Source organism: Phytophthora sojae (assembly GCF_000149755.1).
Source record: "Phytophthora sojae unplaced genomic scaffold PHYSOscaffold_14, whole genome shotgun sequence".
Lineage (NCBI taxonomy): Eukaryota > Oomycota > Peronosporomycetes > Peronosporales > Peronosporaceae > Phytophthora > Phytophthora sojae.
The window spans coordinates 218,875-236,604 of record NW_009258128.1 but is presented as its reverse complement, the minus strand read 5'-3'; the positions used below and the strand labels follow the sequence as shown (position 1 = coordinate 236,604).

The 17,730-nt window shown below is 56.4% G+C and overlaps 6 protein-coding genes across 6 annotated transcripts; 4 read left to right on the top strand and 2 right to left on the bottom strand.

Moving 5' to 3' along the window:
* Positions 1-60: 60 nt before the first annotated feature.
* On the top strand, positions 61-6,234 carry PHYSODRAFT_532432 (hypothetical protein; the record flags this gene model as incomplete). The annotated part of the gene is made up of 2 exons (XM_009539718.1): positions 61-321; positions 5,923-6,234. Coding segments are annotated over 2 exons (573 nt in total), but the record flags the coding sequence as incomplete, so codon positions are not given.
* Positions 6,235-6,345: 111 nt separating this feature from the next.
* Positions 6,346-6,687, top strand: PHYSODRAFT_307164 (hypothetical protein; the record flags this gene model as incomplete). The annotated part of the gene is made up of 1 exon (XM_009539717.1): positions 6,346-6,687. One exon carries the CDS (start codon positions 6,346-6,348, stop codon positions 6,685-6,687), a length of 342 nt encoding a protein of 113 aa, XP_009538012.1.
* Positions 6,688-10,652: 3,965 nt separating this feature from the next.
* On the top strand, positions 10,653-12,358 carry PHYSODRAFT_289074 (hypothetical protein). The gene has a single exon (XM_009539716.1). The coding sequence runs from the start codon at positions 10,665-10,667 to the stop codon at positions 12,261-12,263; it is 1,599 nt and encodes a 532-aa protein (XP_009538011.1). The 5' UTR covers positions 10,653-10,664; the 3' UTR covers positions 12,264-12,358.
* Positions 12,359-12,607: 249 nt separating this feature from the next.
* On the top strand, positions 12,608-13,342 carry PHYSODRAFT_531319 (hypothetical protein; the record flags this gene model as incomplete). Its single annotated transcript, XM_009539715.1, has 1 exon — positions 12,608-13,342. The coding sequence occupies one exon, from the start codon at positions 12,608-12,610 to the stop codon at positions 13,340-13,342; it is 735 nt and encodes a 244-aa protein (XP_009538010.1).
* Positions 13,343-13,474: 132 nt separating this feature from the next.
* PHYSODRAFT_348425 (hypothetical protein) lies at positions 13,475-14,875 on the bottom strand (the record flags this gene model as incomplete). The annotated part of the gene is made up of 1 exon (XM_009539714.1): positions 13,475-14,875. The coding sequence occupies exon 1, from the start codon at positions 14,804-14,806 to the stop codon at positions 13,475-13,477; it is 1,332 nt and encodes a 443-aa protein (XP_009538009.1). The 5' UTR covers positions 14,807-14,875.
* A 1,648-nt stretch (positions 14,876-16,523) lies between these two features.
* Positions 16,524-17,529, bottom strand: PHYSODRAFT_307161 (hypothetical protein; the record flags this gene model as incomplete). Its single annotated transcript, XM_009539713.1, has 2 exons — positions 16,524-16,831; positions 16,887-17,529. 2 exons carry the CDS (start codon positions 17,527-17,529, stop codon positions 16,524-16,526), a joined length of 951 nt encoding a protein of 316 aa, XP_009538008.1.
* Positions 17,530-17,730: the final 201 nt, after the last annotated feature.

The following is a 17,730-nucleotide window of genomic DNA, read 5'->3' as shown; positions in this document are numbered from 1 at the left end:
GGCACACGAAGCAGAAACCTCTAACCATCAAGATGCTGTCGCGTTGGGTGCTTGCGGCCCGTGCTGGCGGTCGCTGAGCCGCTGCACAACGCCCCCTACACGCCCACGGACTCGAACACCGAGGAGCGCTCCGACTCGATCTTCACGACGCTGTCGGACGACGGACTGATGGCTGGCACTGGCACGGGCACCCGCCGTCGCCTGGAGCCGCTACCCACGGCCAGCGCAAAGGAGCTCGCGAGTGATTCGATCTACACGCCGCTATCCCACAATGGGCCCATGGCTGGTATGGCCACATGGAGACTGGAGCCTCTGCCCACGGTCAGCGCCGAGGAACGAGCGAGCTCGTCGATCTACACGACGCTGTCGAGTGACGGACCTATGGGCGGCACGGGCCAGCGCAAGCTGCGTCAATACTAGAAACGTCGGAGAGATCAAGTTGGCTGGCCTGAAGAGTAGAGAGTGAGCAGTAAATGAGACGTTTAGGACTTCGATGCGTGTCGTAATTTTAAGTGAGACTGTTGGTTTGTAGCTTGTGGTTGAGGGGGCAAATTCCGAAGTGAGATTAAATGTTATCGTCTCTCAAACTACTCTCTAGTCTTCCCCTCCTGCTTTCCTTCTTGTTCTCCTTGTGCTCGTTGGTGCCTTTCATCAGACGGATTACTCCCGGTTTCCGCTTGACTTGATCTCAGTATATATGGGTCTCCCTGACCAGTCATTGGTGTACCCAGAGCCCGGCTGCCGCCGGCTCTCCTGTTGCCGTCGGATCCTCCGAGGCATCGGCGGATGTGTCCACACGTTCTCCTCGTCCATGTGCATCTATTGGCGGCGCTCCCGAAGACTCATGAACACTCCCACTCGCCGCCAATGCTGCACGACCGTCCCGATGATTCCGCTTGCGCTGATCAGGTACTGGAGCCGCTTCGTCCCCAACGCCTTGGTTAGCATGTCCGCGAGCTGGTCTCCCGTCGGCACGTAGTTGACGACGATGAGTCCTCGGGACACATTCTCGCGGATGAAGTGATGCTTTATGTCCACGTGCTTGGTCCTCGTGTTGTACGCAGTGTTGCTTGCGAGGGCGATAGCGCCCTGGTTGTCCTCCCGTACTTGGGTAGCTCCCACTTGCCCGTGACCCATGTCATTGAGCATGGCGCGGGTCCACAGCACCTCCTGCGTGCACAGGCTCAGCGCCATGTACTCGGCCTCCGCCGAGCTGAGCGCCACCGTGCACTGGTACTTCGACTTGAAGACCACCGGCGCCCCGCTAATCATCACCATGATGCCCGACACCGAGCGTCGGTCGTCGAGATTGCTGCCCCAGTCGGCGTCGGTGTACGCCGTCACCTCGACCTTCTTCGCGTTCCCATTCCGATGTCTCGGGTGCTCTTCAGGTACCTGAGCACGCGGATGGCAGCCTTCCAGTGCTGCTGCCCAGGGTTCTCGAGGAAGCGCGACAACTGGGTCACGATGTACGCCACATCAGGTCTGGTGCACGTTGTAATGTACAGCAAACAGCCAATGAGTGCTCGGTAGGGCTTCGCCTGCATTTCCTCACGTTCCTTCTGAGTCATCGGCGACTGAGTCTTCGACAACTTCATGCCCGACTCGCACGGGTTCACCACCACCTTGGCGTCCTGCTGGTTGAACCGCTTCACCACATCATCAATGTATCGAGTCTGCTTGATCATGAGAGTCTTCGCCGATGAGTCATGGTCGATCTCCATACCGAGAATGAACTTGGCCTCGCCCAACTCCATCATCTTAAACGCATTCTTGAGCGCCACCTTGACTTCCTGGATCTCGCTGCTCGTCTTGGCTGCGATGATCACATCGTCCACGTACAGGCAGACGTACACGAACCTGCCCTTCTCGCCCTTGACGTGTACACACTGGTCACCGCCGCAGCTCCGAAATCCGATGCCCACGAAGACTCGGTGGATGGTCTTATGCCAGGCATTTGCCGCCTGCTTCAGACCATAGATCGCCTTCTGCAGCCGACACATCATGTTCTTCGCGTTGATGATTCCGTAGGGTACCTCCATGTAGACGCGCTCCACCAGCCCGCTGTTGAGAAAGGCGGTGTCCGCATCCAGCTGCTCGGTGATGTACGCCTCGGCCACCACAACCGACAACACCACTCGGATCGAGTTCATGTTGGCCACGGGCGAGTACGTCTCGAAGAAGTCCACGCCATACTTCTGCTTAAACCCTTTCGCCACCAGGCGGGCCTTATACCTGATGGCTCGGCCGTGCTCGTCGCGTTTCTTTGCGAACACCCAGCGACAACCGATCGGTCGAGCACTCGGTGTCCGACGGACCAGCGTCCATGATTCGTTGTCCGCGTGTGCCTTGAGCTCCGCATTCATTGCCTTCACCCACTCCGACGACTCGTCGCTCTGCATGGCCTGCTGATACGTGGTGGGTGCGTCATTGGTATCGCCGACGTCTGCGGCGTAGGCCAGCACCGCCTCAGCCAATAGGCTGTCTTCGTCCACCCTGGGTCGCTTCGGAGACGGTGGCCAGAAGTGATCATCGTTGTCCGAGTCATCGGGACCATCTTCTTTCGACTCCTCACCGTCTGCGGAACTATCTCCAAGTAGTAGTACCAGTTCTCGGGCACGCCGGGTCCGTTCCGGCTCCGGATGGAAGACCATGTCATCATTAAATACCGGTCTCGCGAGTCGTCGGTACGTTGTCAGCTCCTGCATGGATGGCTCCGGCGTCTCCGCCTCATGCATTTCCGCGTCCTCGACGGTCTCTTCCACCAATTCCATCGGCTCGTCGGCGGCAGGTCGTTGCATCTCCTCGTGCAGCGCCACTTCATCGTCTACATCTTCCGTCGACTGAATGATCGGCGAGTTCTCGCTGGGCGACGTGTCGTAGATGCCGTTCACCTCGCGCTCGTCCAGCTTCACCGACCTGGCCACCTTCACCTTGTTCGACTCCAAGTCGTACACTCGGTAGCTTTTTGAGTCGTCGGCGTACCCAAGAAACATACATTTGAAGCTCTTCGGCTCCAACTTGGTGCGTCGCGACTTGTCGACATGGGCGTAACCAATCGACCCGAAGACTCGAAGATGGTCCAGCCGAGGCTTCGACTTGAACGTCAACTCGTACGGAGTCTTGGTCGGGTGCATTCTGTTCGTCGACCGGTTGATCAGGTAGACAGCAGTGCTGACCGCCTCTGCCCACCATATCGAAGCCACGCCCTTGTAGTGTAGCATGCTTCGAGCCTTCTCCATGATCGTGCGGTTCATCCGCTCCGCCACGCCATTCTGCTGGGGGCTATACGGGACCGTCTTCTGATGCATAATCCCATTCACCCGGCAGATCTCAGTCATCGGCGTGTTCACGAACTCAGTGCCGTTGTCCGAGCGCAGGCATTTAATGCGCTGCCCCCACTGGTTCTCGTACAGCTTCATGAACGACTTGAACTTGGTCACGACCTCGCTCTTCTTGGTCAAGAAGTACGCCACGACGTGTCGCGAGTAGTCGTCGACAAATTTGAGCACATACTCGCTCCGCCCTTGGACTTCGTCTTCATAGGACCCATCACGTCCGTATGAACCAGTTCCAGCAGTCGAGTCGTCGCCGACGTCGACCGCGACGGGAAATGTGCGACCGTCTGCTTGCCCTTCATGCATCCTCCGCACAGGGTCTTCGTCTGCTGTTGAGTCGTCGGGATCCCGTCCGTCGCCTCGCGGGTCTTCGCCATAGCGTTTCCGTTCAAGTGTTCCATACGAGCGTGCCATAGCTCCCACTTTCCGTCGACTCCCGAGTACTCGGTGTAGTGCGCAATGTCCTACTGGCAGTCCAGCAAGTACGCCTTGCCGACCTTCTTCCCCGAAGCGATCGCCTTCGTCTTATCCCAGATGACACACGACTTCCGCTGGAACTCGACACTCATGCCGCGTTCAGCCAACCTCCCAACAGAGAGTAGTCGCCGGTCGAGTCCGGGGATGTGCAGCACCTCCACCATCTTGATGCGCTTGCCGTCGATGCCCGTTAGGCGCACCGACCCTTTCCCAGCCACGCGGACCTTCTTCCCGTCCGCGATTGTCACATACATGTCCGCCGACGACTCGTTGTACTCGAACAAGTCATCGCGGTGAGGCGTCATGTGAGCCGTCGCCCCACTATCGATCAGCCAACCCGCTGATGGATTCTCCGCCACAGCGAACACCGAGTCTTCGGCGGTGTCTCCATTTGCTTTTTCCGGGCAGTCCCGCTTCATGTGGCCCACTTGGTCACAGTTGAAGCACTTGCCCTTGAAGCCACCGACCTTTCGTCCGCCGTTGCGCTTGCGGCCGAATGCCTTGCCGCCCTTGCCGAACTTCCCGTTCTGGCCCCTACCTCCGAACGAGGTAGCCTTCAACGCGCGCTCCGAGGTCTCCTTCTTCTCCTGCTGCTCGTACTCCTTGAGCAGCTTCTCCTTCACCTCGATGAGGGTCACGTCCTTCGAGTTCTCGACGATGGATGCGATCAACTCGTACTCCGCCGGCAAGCTGCTCAGCAGGATGACGAGTTGTCGGGAGTCATCGAGCGGCTCTCCAAGCGTCTGGAGGACCACGATGAGCTCGTCGAACTTGTCCAAGTGCTTCGCCATCGTCGCACCGTCCTCCATCTTGAACTCATGGAGCCGACGAGTCATCGTGACCCGATTATGTATCGTCGTCCGGTTGTAGAGCTCGCGTAGAGTATTCCAGGCTTGGATAGCCGACGTCGCCGACCGAATCTTCGTGTGGTTTTCCACAGCCACGCCTTGAGCGATCAGACGGAGCGTTAAGCATCCAGGCCTCCGTCATCTCCGTCGGGTCCTTCACCACTTGGACGTGCGCCAGCAGCCCCTTCCTCGCGAGCGTCATACGCATCGCGAACTCCCAGTGGAAGTAATTGTCGCTTCCCAGGATGACTTCGGCCTTCTTGCTGGACGTCGTCATGTCGGTCGTCGGGGAGGGCTTGAGCTTGTTGCGGCTGTTAACCTGTTGGTTTGTAGCTTGTGGTTGAGGGGGCAAATTCCGAAGTGAGATTAAATGTTATCGTCTCTCAAACTACTCTCTAGTCTTCCCCTCCTGCTTTCCTTCTTGTTCTCCTTGTGCTCGTTGGTGCCTTTCATCAGACGGATTACTCCCGGTTTCCGCTTGACTTGATCTCAGTATATATGGGTCTCCCTGACCAGTCATTGGTGTACCCAGAGCCCGGCTGCCGCCGGCTCTCCTGTTGCCGTCGGATCCTCCGAGGCATCGGCGGATGTGTCCACACGTTCTCCTCGTCCATGTGCATCTATTGGCGGCGCTCCCGAAGACTCATGGACAGAGACCAACGGAGAGAGGTTCTCGAGACCTTTGTGAATCTTTGTAAGTCGTGCGTAAATTTTGGAGGACGCTGCTCTGTCCACCTTGTCTTCAAACTTTGGTTTGGTCCGCTCTGCGTCCTGCGGTGCTGCGGGTCCGAGATGGGGGGCATCATGTCTTGCTGGATGTTGCTCACGGCCTGTCATTGTCTTTCGCACATGTCCACCGAGCCGATCCCAAGCACTCTCGCCACAAGAGGCACCCTCTGGTGGCGTACAGCTTGCCCCCGAACCTCGTCCTGCGCTGAGACCGGATTTTCCAGTGGTAAACGGGCAAGTCTCGCCCTTCCACTCTCATGCATTTCGGCTTGCACACCCCACCGAGTCGCACGAAACGCAGCTCCCGCTGTCCTCTACTCCACCAACAGGGAGGTGGCAACCTATTACTGTAGGCGAACCCAAAACAAGAACCAGTTGGTGGAGTGGTGTGTGCTCACTCCAGCGCCTCTCACATCGGAACTTCTGTCAAGGGCGACAAGTACTTTCAAGTCCCAGCCAGCATGCGTCAAGCCTTTCAAGTCCTTCATCTCCTGCTGCTGCTTGTGGCGGCAGGCAGCGTCGTCGTCGAGGGCCGTCACATGAGAGCGCTAGAGGACGGAGATGGCGATGGTAAGGACAGCAGCGACTCAGGATCCGATCACGACGACAACAGCAACGTGTCTTCAAACGGCCACAAGTCCAGCAGCAGCTTTTTCGACCACTCCGCTGTGGTCATCGTCGTCGGAGTCGTGGCGGTTGTGCTCGCTATTACAGGCGTCATGATGGTGGTGGTGCGGAGGAGACGGAGTCGAGCGATGGAGCGCAACATCACCGCGACGTCCCTGCAGGCCAGCGAGTTATCGCCGGCACCCCCAGTTGGAGTAGTCTACGCCCGGCAGTAGCGAATAAAATGTAACCTAGAGAATAGACAAGCAACACGTGCAATTACCACTCCGTTTGAATCGATGATGGTACAGAGCGTGCCATCAACAACGAGCCACAGACCGACACCAATGCATCCGTTCCAGAGTCTGGTGTTGGTGCTAGTCAAGCTCGCACTGGTCGATCAGGTGACGGCGAGTCAAGCGGCTTCGGAAGCGTCGGGGTCTTCAGCGTCGATAATTGACACGAACGATGTATCAGAGACCGCAGTGGCTAGCCACGTCAGTGGCGTCTTCAGTGCAGTCGCCGTTGGACTCCTTGCTCTGCTGGCCTATCTCGCTTTACTGAGCTACTCTGTATTGCGGAGACGGCAGAACACTCGATATCAATACGGCTCCGATCCGGACAAGAAACAGCACGCCACCGTCTACATCATCCACTCAACTCCAAAACACCCAAGCTCTTTGCAGTAGTTTAAGATCACTCAGCGTACTGGGGAAATACAGAGCCGCTACTGTCTACTGCTGCGCGCGTTGAACTCGTTCTCCAACTTGCTTGAGATGACGAACTCGGCGTTGAAGTCGACAAAGAAGAACTCGGCGCTTTGGCCTTGGGCTCGTTTGGCACTTACAAGCGTAGTTGGCCACGAATCCGATTTGGTGAACGGCTCTGGCCTCTGGGCCCTCTTCCCCCTGACCCCGCGGTTGTGACAAGGAGACTTAGAAGATTCTGGTACCCTCTCGTGTGTCCAAACAATTCAAGCACCACCAAGAATCAAGCCCCAGATTAAGGATCAAGCCACCGGACACTAGGCATCTAGCCTCCAGAAATCCGACATTAACAGACGGCCAGGTTCAAGATCGCGAGCTCAAATAAAGCTAAGTAAGCAAAAGCAGCTTGGAACACGAATCTGTTACAGTTGTAGTTATAACATTCGAAATGCTCCGTCGGTCGAAGTCGGCCTGAAATCGCATGAATCGACGAAGTGTTTTTTTTTCTAGAGTAGTAAAACTGTTAGAGTAGAATATCCGTATCCAGAAATTATGGATAACACTAAGTTCCAACCCTGAAAGCTTGATATTTGCTCTTTTTTTAGCACGGAGTATGCTTGACGCGCTTCAACAAGTACATGCATAGAGTAATGTTAAAATCGAATATACTTTCAGCCCTATGCGCCTACAATGGCATGAGCGATAGCGGGATGCTTAGAGCACACACAGGGCTGTCCAACGAAGTACTTACCCCCATGTACTGCAGAATGCCCTAACTGGTTTTTAAAAATAATTTGGCTTGGTATAGTAAAAGACGCTTTTTCGTGGAACTTCCAGTAAATAATCTGTGTAGACCAAGTTACATTGTACGAGTTGGGTGTGCGGCTCTCTTAGAAAAGTGTCATCACTGATTACCTGTGACGCATAGGTACACATTGGGCAAAATTCATGAACTACAATGCAGAGCCTTGGGATGTGATGTGCGCTGCCCTTTCGTTTATCAAGACAGCATTTGCGCTGCAAGTACATATCGACGGAAGCTCATTCTAGAACTTGCCTCGGCCACCTCAAGCTTCACCGTTTAAACCCAAAGATGCGTGTGTGCTACATCCTGCTGGCGATTGCCCTCGTCGCGGTTACGGATGCGGTCTCCATGGGCACTGACTTGGAACAGGCAAGTGTGACCAAGCTTGTGTTGCTCGAGGGGGCTGAAGCCAAGCGGCGCGTGAGACTGAGCGCGAGGGCAAGGAAGAGAGGGCAGGGCTCCTGGCCAGACTGGGCAGATTTTTTTCTCCTGCCACAGAAGAACAAAAGCTGGCTAAATAAAATGCTGGCCTGGTTTCTGAAGAGGACAAAAGGAAAAAGCCGATAACAAATTAATCGCGTCTGCCACCGGCTCCATTTCAAAACGGACAAGCAGCGCAAGGCCTTCCATAAGATGTACTTTGATCACCTCGACAAGACGGGATTGGCCTCCACTCACATGTGAAAATTCCGGGAGCAGCACGTCTGTCACTGGTTGGTTCGTTAACGGGTACGCGTGCGAGCAGTCACCGGAGCTGGCACATATTTTGTGTCCTAAGAGTACAGCTTCCGCGACCGAAGCTTAGAGGACGCGAGTGGGGCTGCTTGAAAAAAAAAGTGGAAATAATAATTTGTCTTAGAAAAAAACTATCAAAAAGTTTAGTTATTTGGGCTGTCAGTGCGGCAACGAGTAGAGCATATACATGGCAGCAAAAGTTGTGTGTGGTGGTGATGGTCAGTACCAGCTTAGGCTCACCGGCAAAACGAGCCCATTTTTTAGAACGGTCTAAATCTAGAACGGAAACTTGCAAAAGTTGTAGTTACCGACACTTTTGATGTGGCCCCGCCACGGCCTGCTACTGCCCTGGATCTTGGTAGGTAGTTCCGAGCTTTATCTGGGGAAACCGATGACAACAGCGCCTCTGGTTGAGCGCGGAAAAATAGATTTTTAGTGCCGAACAAACATATTCAAATCAGCCCTGATCGCAAGGCATACAAAACAGAAGTAGCGCCGGGGCTGGTGGGCGTGTCGTGTCGAGTGGGTGTCAACATAAATGCTACACAATGGGGTTCGTAATACAACCACAGTAATATCTGCCCCGTTTCTAGAATTTGAATGTTCTAAAAAGTGGGCCTAATCTGCCGGTGAGCCCCAGCTTGGACTTGTGGTGGACGTTCAGGAAGATCGAGAACTTCTTGGAGAAGTGCGTGCACCAGGGCGTGACGAGGATGCAAGACCAGCTATATTTGAGGAGATAAGACGCGAATCAATGAGAGGAAATCCCTTGAACACACCATGAACGCGTCTCGAAAGCCGTGGAATGATCGTGCGAGGTTGACTGGCTATACTTGTGCTGGCCGAGTCCAAGTCGCAATGCATGCGCGTATCCTCACTCCATTTGGGATGTCGTTACACACGCGATCCTGGCAGACGAGAGTGCGCTCCAGAAAGCGACATACACCCGCCTGAATCGGAATCGGAATCGGAATACAGCACCATGTCCTGACATCGTGGTTAGACCAAGCTCGACTTGCCCAGCGTTTTTGATACTGTGCCGGCCGTCACGTTGAAGTTGTCATGGATGGCTACATTCGAGTCGGCAGATCTTTCGAGCCAGAGCGTCGCCCCAGCAAGTCAAACATCGACGCTTCCATTTAGAGCGACGTCAAGAGCGAAGGTGTCGCCACGCTTCATGCTTCATGCCCTGGGGCTCCCTCCACCTCCCAGCGCCGCTTTCGGTATGATAGCTGCTTGTTGAATTTTGACTTGTTTCGCACTTGAAATTGGCGTTCCCAAAAATTGCCGTCCCTGCGTAAAAGCGAGGACTGATCCCCTGGGTTTAGTGACGTATGAGGCTTTGACAAGCATCGCGATGATCAAGGAAGTGCTACATCGACTCCCTCCGTGCAGCGACCACTCCAAATTTTCGCACGCCAGCCTGTTTTTCCCGGACGATTAGGCCATTGCACTTTTGGCTCGCCAGTCGGCCCGCAGCGCATGTTACATGGCTCACCCGCACTGCGAGTGATACACGTATTGCGTCCTGCTCACACAGCAATATCAGAACCAAGCTTGCCGAGTATTATCTATGGCGACTCGGCGTCCGCCGCCCAGCGCCACGCGCCTCTTACCATGGGGCCAGCACTAAAAAATGGTCGTCCCACGGTCGTCGCGGTTGGCTACATTTGTGTAGCCTACACGCGGCGCCTCTGCCATACAATTTTCCATACAAAGCGGCCCTAGCCCTCGCCCAAATCCAGTTTCTGTCACCACCGGCCGGTGCTCGACTCGGCCCAGTTAGTTTTTGAAAGCGCGCGTATCCCGCAGAGTAACCCCCGATTAGCTCGAATGCTGCGCGCCTGGAGCTTCTCGGCGCTGCTGCTGGCGCTGTGCGCCGACTCCTCGAGCGCCGCCGAGTGCACGGCACTCACGGAGAACGTGCTGACCTCGTCTGGCTGCCCCTCGGACTGCGACTCGTACCCGTGCGTGCTGTACTCGCCGTCGCAGGAGTCGTGCGTCGAGATGGGCGCCAGCGGCCCGTGCTACAGCGACAGCAGCTTCACGCTGCCCGGCACCAGCACCGAGTGCAACGTCACCTACCAGTGCCTGGACTCGCTGCTCTGGGACGGCGGCCAGTGGCTGCTGGCGCTGGACGCCAACAAGGAGGCCAACACCAAGACGATGGCCTACGTGACGGAGATCACCGAGCTCACGTACAGCACCTCGACGCTCTCAGTGTACGTTTTTAACGGCTTTTCACTTGAAGTTTGTATGGGGTACGGTGTAACTCAGAGTGTAACCTAATTATGTTATTGGCCACATACAAAACCCCAGTCAACTGCAGGGCTCGCCCAGCGAATCCATCGACAAGAGCACCATCAAGGACATCTCGCTGGACCAGACCTTCTTCGACACGCCCTCGACCGCCACGAGCATGTTTCTGATCAGCATCAACCTCCGCAACACCATCAGCTCCGTGTCCATGGCCACCAATTACCAGACGCTCTACGTGACCAACGGCAACCTGAACGAGGTGCCGGACCAGTTCGCCAACTTCACGGCGCTCACCAAGCTGGACCTATCCATGAACTACATCACGGACCTGCCGGACAACTCGAGCGACGTCTGGACGGGCCTCAGCACGGTCACGGACCTCAACTTGGCCGCCAACTCGCTCACGGACTTCCCCGTCGTGCTGGACAACTTGCAGACGCTCAACCTCAGCGGCAACGCGTACACGACCATCCCGGACAACATCTACATCATGGCCGAGTCGGGCGCGCTCAAGTACCTGTACATGACTGACTGCAACCTGACCAACCTGCAGGTGTCGGACTCGCAGCTGTCGCTGCTGCAGAACCTGGCGGGCTTTGATGCGACCGTGACGATCTCAGACTGTGGCTCCGGATACGCGGCCACGACGCTGAGCAACGCGAACGTGGAGGTCTGCGCGGTGTCGACGTCCTCGTCCAGCGACGGCGGCGGCAGCAGCCACACGCTGGCCATCGTGCTCGGCGTGAGCTGCGGCGTGCTGGTGCTGGCCATCATCGCGTTCCTGTGGTACCGCAAGAAGAACGGCGGCCAGTTTACCACCAAGAACGGATCGACCATCTTCGGCACAGACATTGGCTCGAGTCTTACGGGCGGTGACACGACTTTCGGATCATCGATCTGGGACGACCCGGATCTCCTGGCCGCGCGTATCGACCACCGCGATGTCGAAGCGGTTAAGCTGCTGTCTCGCGGTGGCTTCGGTGAAGTGTGGCTGGGTCTGTACATGAACGAGAACGTCGCTATTAAGCGGCTGTTAGGAGACAAGAAGACCATGCAGGACGCGCTGGCCTTTGCGACGGAGATCAAGACCATGGCGCGTCTGGAGCACCCCAAGATCGTGCGTTTCATCGGTGTCTCGTGGTCCAACGCGTTGACCATCCAGGCCGTGACGGAGTTCATGGACTGCGGTGACCTCAAGTCGCTGCTCGACTCGAGCCGCGCCAGCTCGCTGACGTGGGCCAACCTCAAGTGCCAGATCGCCATCGACATCGCCGACGCGCTCGTCTACCTGCACACGCTGAACCCGAAGCTCATCCACCGTGACCTGAAGTCTCGCAACGTGCTGATCGACGCGCAGACCGGCGCCAAGCTGAGCGACTTCGGTATCTCGCGCAACCGCAGCTTCGACGAGACCATGACCGCTGGTGTCGGTACGGCTCGCTGGATCGCGCCCGAGGTCATTCTGGGCGGCCACTACACGGAGTTCGCGGACATTTACTCGTTCGGCGTGGTGCTGTCGGAGCTGGACACGTGCAAGGCGCCGTTCTACGACGCCACCAACACGAACGGCGGCAAGATGCAGGACGTGACCATCCTGCAGCTCGTGTCGGCTGGCAAGCTGCAGCCGAGCTTCGAGGAGTCGTGCCCGCCGTCCATCGTCAAGCTGGCGCGCGCATGTCTGTCCTTCGACCCGGCGCAGCGTCCAAGCGCCATCCACATTTCGTACGAGCTGCGCAAGATCATGAAGGACGAGCTGTAGAGCGGCTTCAACAGTGCAATGTTGATGTTTTGGTAGGCGATGGAGGCTCTTTTGTATTACCCCAGTTAACTTTAACGCAAAGTCTTACATTACTGAAGAGAGAGCGTGGGTCTTTCGTTGAGAGTTTTGTGACGTCACGCTGCTTCTTGCCGGCTTGCTTCAACCATACTCGCGTCTTATCTCCTCAAAAATAGCGCTTCTTGTAGCCTGGACATGATACGCCGCACGCACTTCTCGATCTTCCTGGACGCTCCATCAAAGGCCCGAGCTCGCGGCTCGCTGCGATGATGAGGCAGCATCGCTCTCAGCATTTGCTGCTGCTATTAGCTCTGCTCGCCGCAGCAATGACAGTCCAAGCCACTCCACTCGCGTCTTCAAATTCCTCGGACGTCACGGAAGCCGCGCTCTCAGGGTGCCAAGTGTGCGCCAGCACCGGGGACTGCTCGCACGCGTACATGGACGCTCCCGGGCAGTTCTGCGGCAACTGGCTGGACCGAGCCAGCCAGCGACAGAGGTGCTGCTGCCCTCGCAAAGCCACGTGCGACGTGTCCAACTACGCCTGCAAGTGCCGAACGAGCAAAACCAAAGCGCCGACTTCCTCTTTGACTTCAACGACGGGTTCGTCTTCCTCATCTCGAGCGAGTTGGGGCACCATTTTCGGCTCTGTGGTCGTGCTGTTCGTCGCGTCTTCGATCCTCTGGTGCCTGTGCCCTTGCTGCCGCGCGAACAGATACGCAGCTCTTTCCCAGCCGGCGATGACGCCCGTAGTCGTCCAAGCTCCAGCAGCGTACGCTCCAGGTCACGCCAACGCGTACGCACCAGGATATGCTCCTGGGTATGCATACGCACCAGGACCTGTGTATGGCGCCCCGGTGTACGGTGGAGGTGGTTACCCCAACGGAGGAGGAATGGGTGCAGGCTCCAGCGCAATGCTCGGAGGTGTCGCCGGCATGTTCGGCGGTCTTCTCGTTGGTCAAGCGCTCTCTAACGCCGGAGGACATCATGGATACCATGGAGGTAGCGACAACACTTGCTACGCTGACAATGGAGGGGGCGAAGAATTCGGCGGCGACTTCTAACCAGGTTGAATTGCCCCACTCACTATAACCATTGAACCAAATAGAATATGATAACTTAGTTATGGCAATCTTCCGCATGAAACGAAGCACTATGCAAGTGTGCCTGTGCTCAGGTCTGGAAACAATATGTTCTCACCCCAATGTGACGAGATTCGACCGGCGGATCATTTGCTCGAAGCGGAAGAGCACGTTGCCAGTCTCGACGAAGAGGTACCTGGCTTGGGCCTCATTGAGGCAGTCTCCGTGGCCGCCGTACGTGAACTGAACGTGGTCTTCGAACATGTCGAAGCGCATGTACGTGTACGCGTCGCGCAGGTACACGACGCCGTTCCTGTTGGTGTTGGCCAAGTCGTCCGGGGGCGGCACCACCAGCGTCAGGATGGACAGCGACTTGTGGCCGTCCTCGTCTTCGTCCGCGACCTTGGACGAGATGTTGAGATGCCGGAAGCGATGCGAGCGGTTCGCGTCCGGAGAGTTGCGAATGAGGACGGTGTTGAAAGCGTCCACGCGCTGCAGTACCCGCACGTCAATAGGCGAGCGGTAGCAGCTCCGGTACATCTCCGGGTCGTTGAAAATGCGCCAGCCGTCGATAGCCAGCGCCTCCGCGAGCGCCACGCTGTCTGTACACGGGATGCGCTTGGTAAAGTGAAACTCGATCTTGCGCCTGTCACTGAGATAGCGCTGCACTGTCCAGCCGAAGAACTGCACGGGCTGCTCGATCAGGTGCCGCTTCATGAACATGGCGTGGTGGGCCTTCATCGTCTGGTACTTCTCCCGAATCAAGTTGTAGCACGTCGCAGCGGCCATCGGCTCGTAGTAGAACGGCTCCGTGTCCTCTGCGAAGTAGGACCAGTAGCCCGGTCGGTTCAGAGCCTTCACGGTGCACGCAGGGAGCTCCGTGTCGACCTTGAGCAGGTTCGGGTCCACCTCCTCGGGCGTGTCGACCCGCAGCGTGGTCTCGAAGATGGCCATCTGCTCCAGTCTGTGGGCCAGTGCCTCGTTCTCCTTGTGGATGGCGTTCTCGGTCGCCACAGCCTCAATGTACTGAGCCATGAGCTCCGTCCGGTTCATCCCCACGGTGGCCGTCGTGGAGCTGGAGGACGCCGACGTGTAGCCGCCGTCCTCGTCCCCATCAGGCCCTGAAGCTGCTGCGTCAGCAGACGACGACGTAGCTGCACGGCGCCTCCGCCACGCCACCATGCCCGTCTCGAGCTTCTCGTGCAGATGCTGGTACTGCTTCCTCATGTTGGCCATGAGCGCGTTGTGGCGGGACCTGCCTCTGGCCATGTTCTCCCGGTGGCGCCTCTTCTTGGCTTCGGCCTTGCTCTCCTCCGCCCCGTCCGCCTTGCTTGCCGCCGCCTGCACCTCCTGCATCAACTGGAGCACGTTCATGTCCTCCATGGGGCTCACCACGAGGTCAGTGGGGGACAGCGGGGACCGCGGCCCCGTGGAAGTCGTCGCCATGGAGAGATATCTCACTTTAGTTTCCTTTCGACTGCTGTAACGCGGCGGGGTTCGATTGGCTGCGTCGACTGGAGAGTTCGCGTTCTGATAGATGGTGGGGATGCAATGCACGAGAGGGGAGGAGGGAGGGTTCAACTGCGTCTGCGCTGCTGCTGCGCTGCTTGCTAGGTGCTATGTTATGTGGCTCTGGCCACAACGCCGTATGGACTGATTGCGATAGGTGCTTGATAGCGTATGTGCAGATTTGAGCTCTCCGACTCATCCCTATGCTGTAAATTGATCAGCTGACTTGCAGTTTGTATGTACGATTTGAGGGATTCATGCTTTCTTCGAATGCTGTGCCTTTTTATTGCCATTTTGCTCGCCAAAAGTTTTGGTGCCGACCGTCTTGGTGCGCGATACTGCCGCAAGCTATCGGCATGGAGGTAGGAGTGCGACTCTTGTTGGTCCAAACTCGTTCTACTCGCTCCGAGCAGCCTGTGCTCTTGTGGTTGAAGTTGCTGTAGAGAGCTTCGAGCTGCCCGCAGCGTGAATCTCACGTCGGGAATCTCAAAGCTCGGAGACGTTACAGCCGCAAGTTGCGCCCAGCAAGCAATTGGAACCTGACTGCAGGTAAACAAATATCTCGCGTAGCGATCAAAATGCGGCGGGCGATGGATAGCAGCGCTGTTGAAGCCAGATACAGGGCCAGACAAGGGTGCATCACTGCTGCAAAATGCACCAAGACTCCTCTTGTTACAAGAGGGTGCTTCAGCCGGTCGACAGGCGAAAGCCAACGTGACGAACCGCGTCCACACATCCTGTATTGCTGTGCATCTACGCTAACATCAAAGTTACTAAGCACTTTTTTGGAATTTTAATTTATTTAATACAAATTAGAAACTATTTTAATTGAATAGTTATTTAATTTTAATAAATAATTAAGAATCATTTTAAAAATAATCAACTTCCCTGATGTGACGGGCGGTGTGTACAAAGTCCAGTAACATATTCACCACAGCATGCTGTTCTGCGACTACTAGCGATTCCAACTTCATAAGGGCGAGTTTCAGCCCTTAATCCGAACTAAGATAATTTTTAAAGATTTGCTCCAACTTTTATTATTATTGCCTCTCATTGTGATTATCATTGTAGCACGTGTGTCGCCCAACTCATAAGGGCCATGAAGACTTGCCACCTTCCATTAACCTATCATTAATTTTTTCGTTAGAGTACTTTTATTAATATTTAATAAACTAGTTGCTAGTTTAGAGGTTAACCAAACATTTCACAACACGAGCTGACGACAGCCATGCAACGCCTGTTTTTTATATAAAATTTTATATAAAAATTAGCAAGAGTTGGTAAGGTTCTGCGCGTATTATCGAATTAAACCACATGCTCCACCGCTGTTATGAGTTGAGGTGAGCTCGCCGCGCCGACCTGATGGAGGCTTCCGCGGCGTCTCCGCCAGTGGGTGGGGGCTCGTTCTCTTCCCCAGACGCGGGCACATCTCCCGACCCTCCTCCGGCTCCGGTCGCGCCGCATTTGGACCCGCAGCAGCCCCACGAACGACGGCACAAGCGCGCGGCATCGGGCATGGCCACGTCACTGTCCGACGCCGTGGGCGCCAACCTGCTGATGCAGCTGATCCTCATTTGTAACTGCACATGCTTTTATCATGGTTTTCTTTTTAGTTATGTTATGGGTTCAAGTCCCATTTTTCGCCCATTTATTACTAATAGAGGTCTTGAACCAACTGAGCACCCGACTGCTGCGCCATATCTTCGGGCGGCTTGATGCCTAGCAGCAGGATGTCCACGCACAGTCGCCCCTCTCCGTCCATACTGATCTTGGAGGCTAACGTGAGGCAGCGGCGAGCCACCGAATTGTCTGGCGCCGGGAGACTCTGCAGTGCCACGGTGGTGTGCTCATCCATGCACTGGAGCACATGCATCACCACTCGAGCGCTGTGCTGCCGCTCGTACAGCTCGCGCGTGTTGAAGACTCGCCACGCCTCGTCGCCGACGAACTCGGTCGTCCACGCTGCGTCGGCGCACAGGATCCGCTTGGAGAAGTGGAAGTGGTGGTAACTTCCTACCTCTGTCTGCGAGGCGCTGCACGTTCCATCCGAAGAACTGCTGGGGCTGCTCCAGCTGCATGAACCGCGTGTGGTGGCTCACGCACAGAGGGTAACACTCTACGACGGCGTCGTGGCACGCGGACGCATCCACTGCCTCGTAGTAGAACGGGTCTTCGTCCTCTGTGAACTGCACCCAGCAGCCGCCACTGTTTGTACGCTGGGACGAAGGGGCTTCGCTCTGCTGCTGCGTCTTGTGCTGGTCGGACGCCACGCGCGTGAGGTCTCCGTCCACCAGCGACTCGAACACTTCGTACTTATTCAGCGCCTGCTGCAGCTCGGCGTTCTCTCGGTGGATGGCGTTCCCGAGCTCCACAAGGTCGGTATACTTGTCGTGCAGCAGTGATAGCTTGGTTGCAGGCTTGAAGACGGCATCGTCGCTGTCTGTCGGGCCGCCGAACACGCTCCAGGGCGACAAAACCTCCAGCTTCTCGCACTCGCGCTGGTACCACGACACCGCCAACAGCGGGCGCTGCTGGACGATCAGCGCCGCGCACTCCTCGCGCCGAGCGAGCAGCGTGGCCTTGTCTTCTGCACGCTTGCGAGCCATGCTCTTGCGGTGACGCTCCTTCTCCGCGGCCCTCCTCTGCTCGAGCGTCTGCATGGGCACTGGCCCTCCGATTCCAAAGTGCCACGAGATCCCCCAATTGAAGAAGTGACCATCAACTCAGCTCGACGCGCTTCCAGACTTTCGCCGATTGGGTTCCAGTTGGAGCGGCAGCACCATAGATATCCATAGCGGTTGGCAGTGTACACTTCCCGGAAGATGCGCTCCTCGGCGTTAATCATTCGTCGTCTTAGCGGC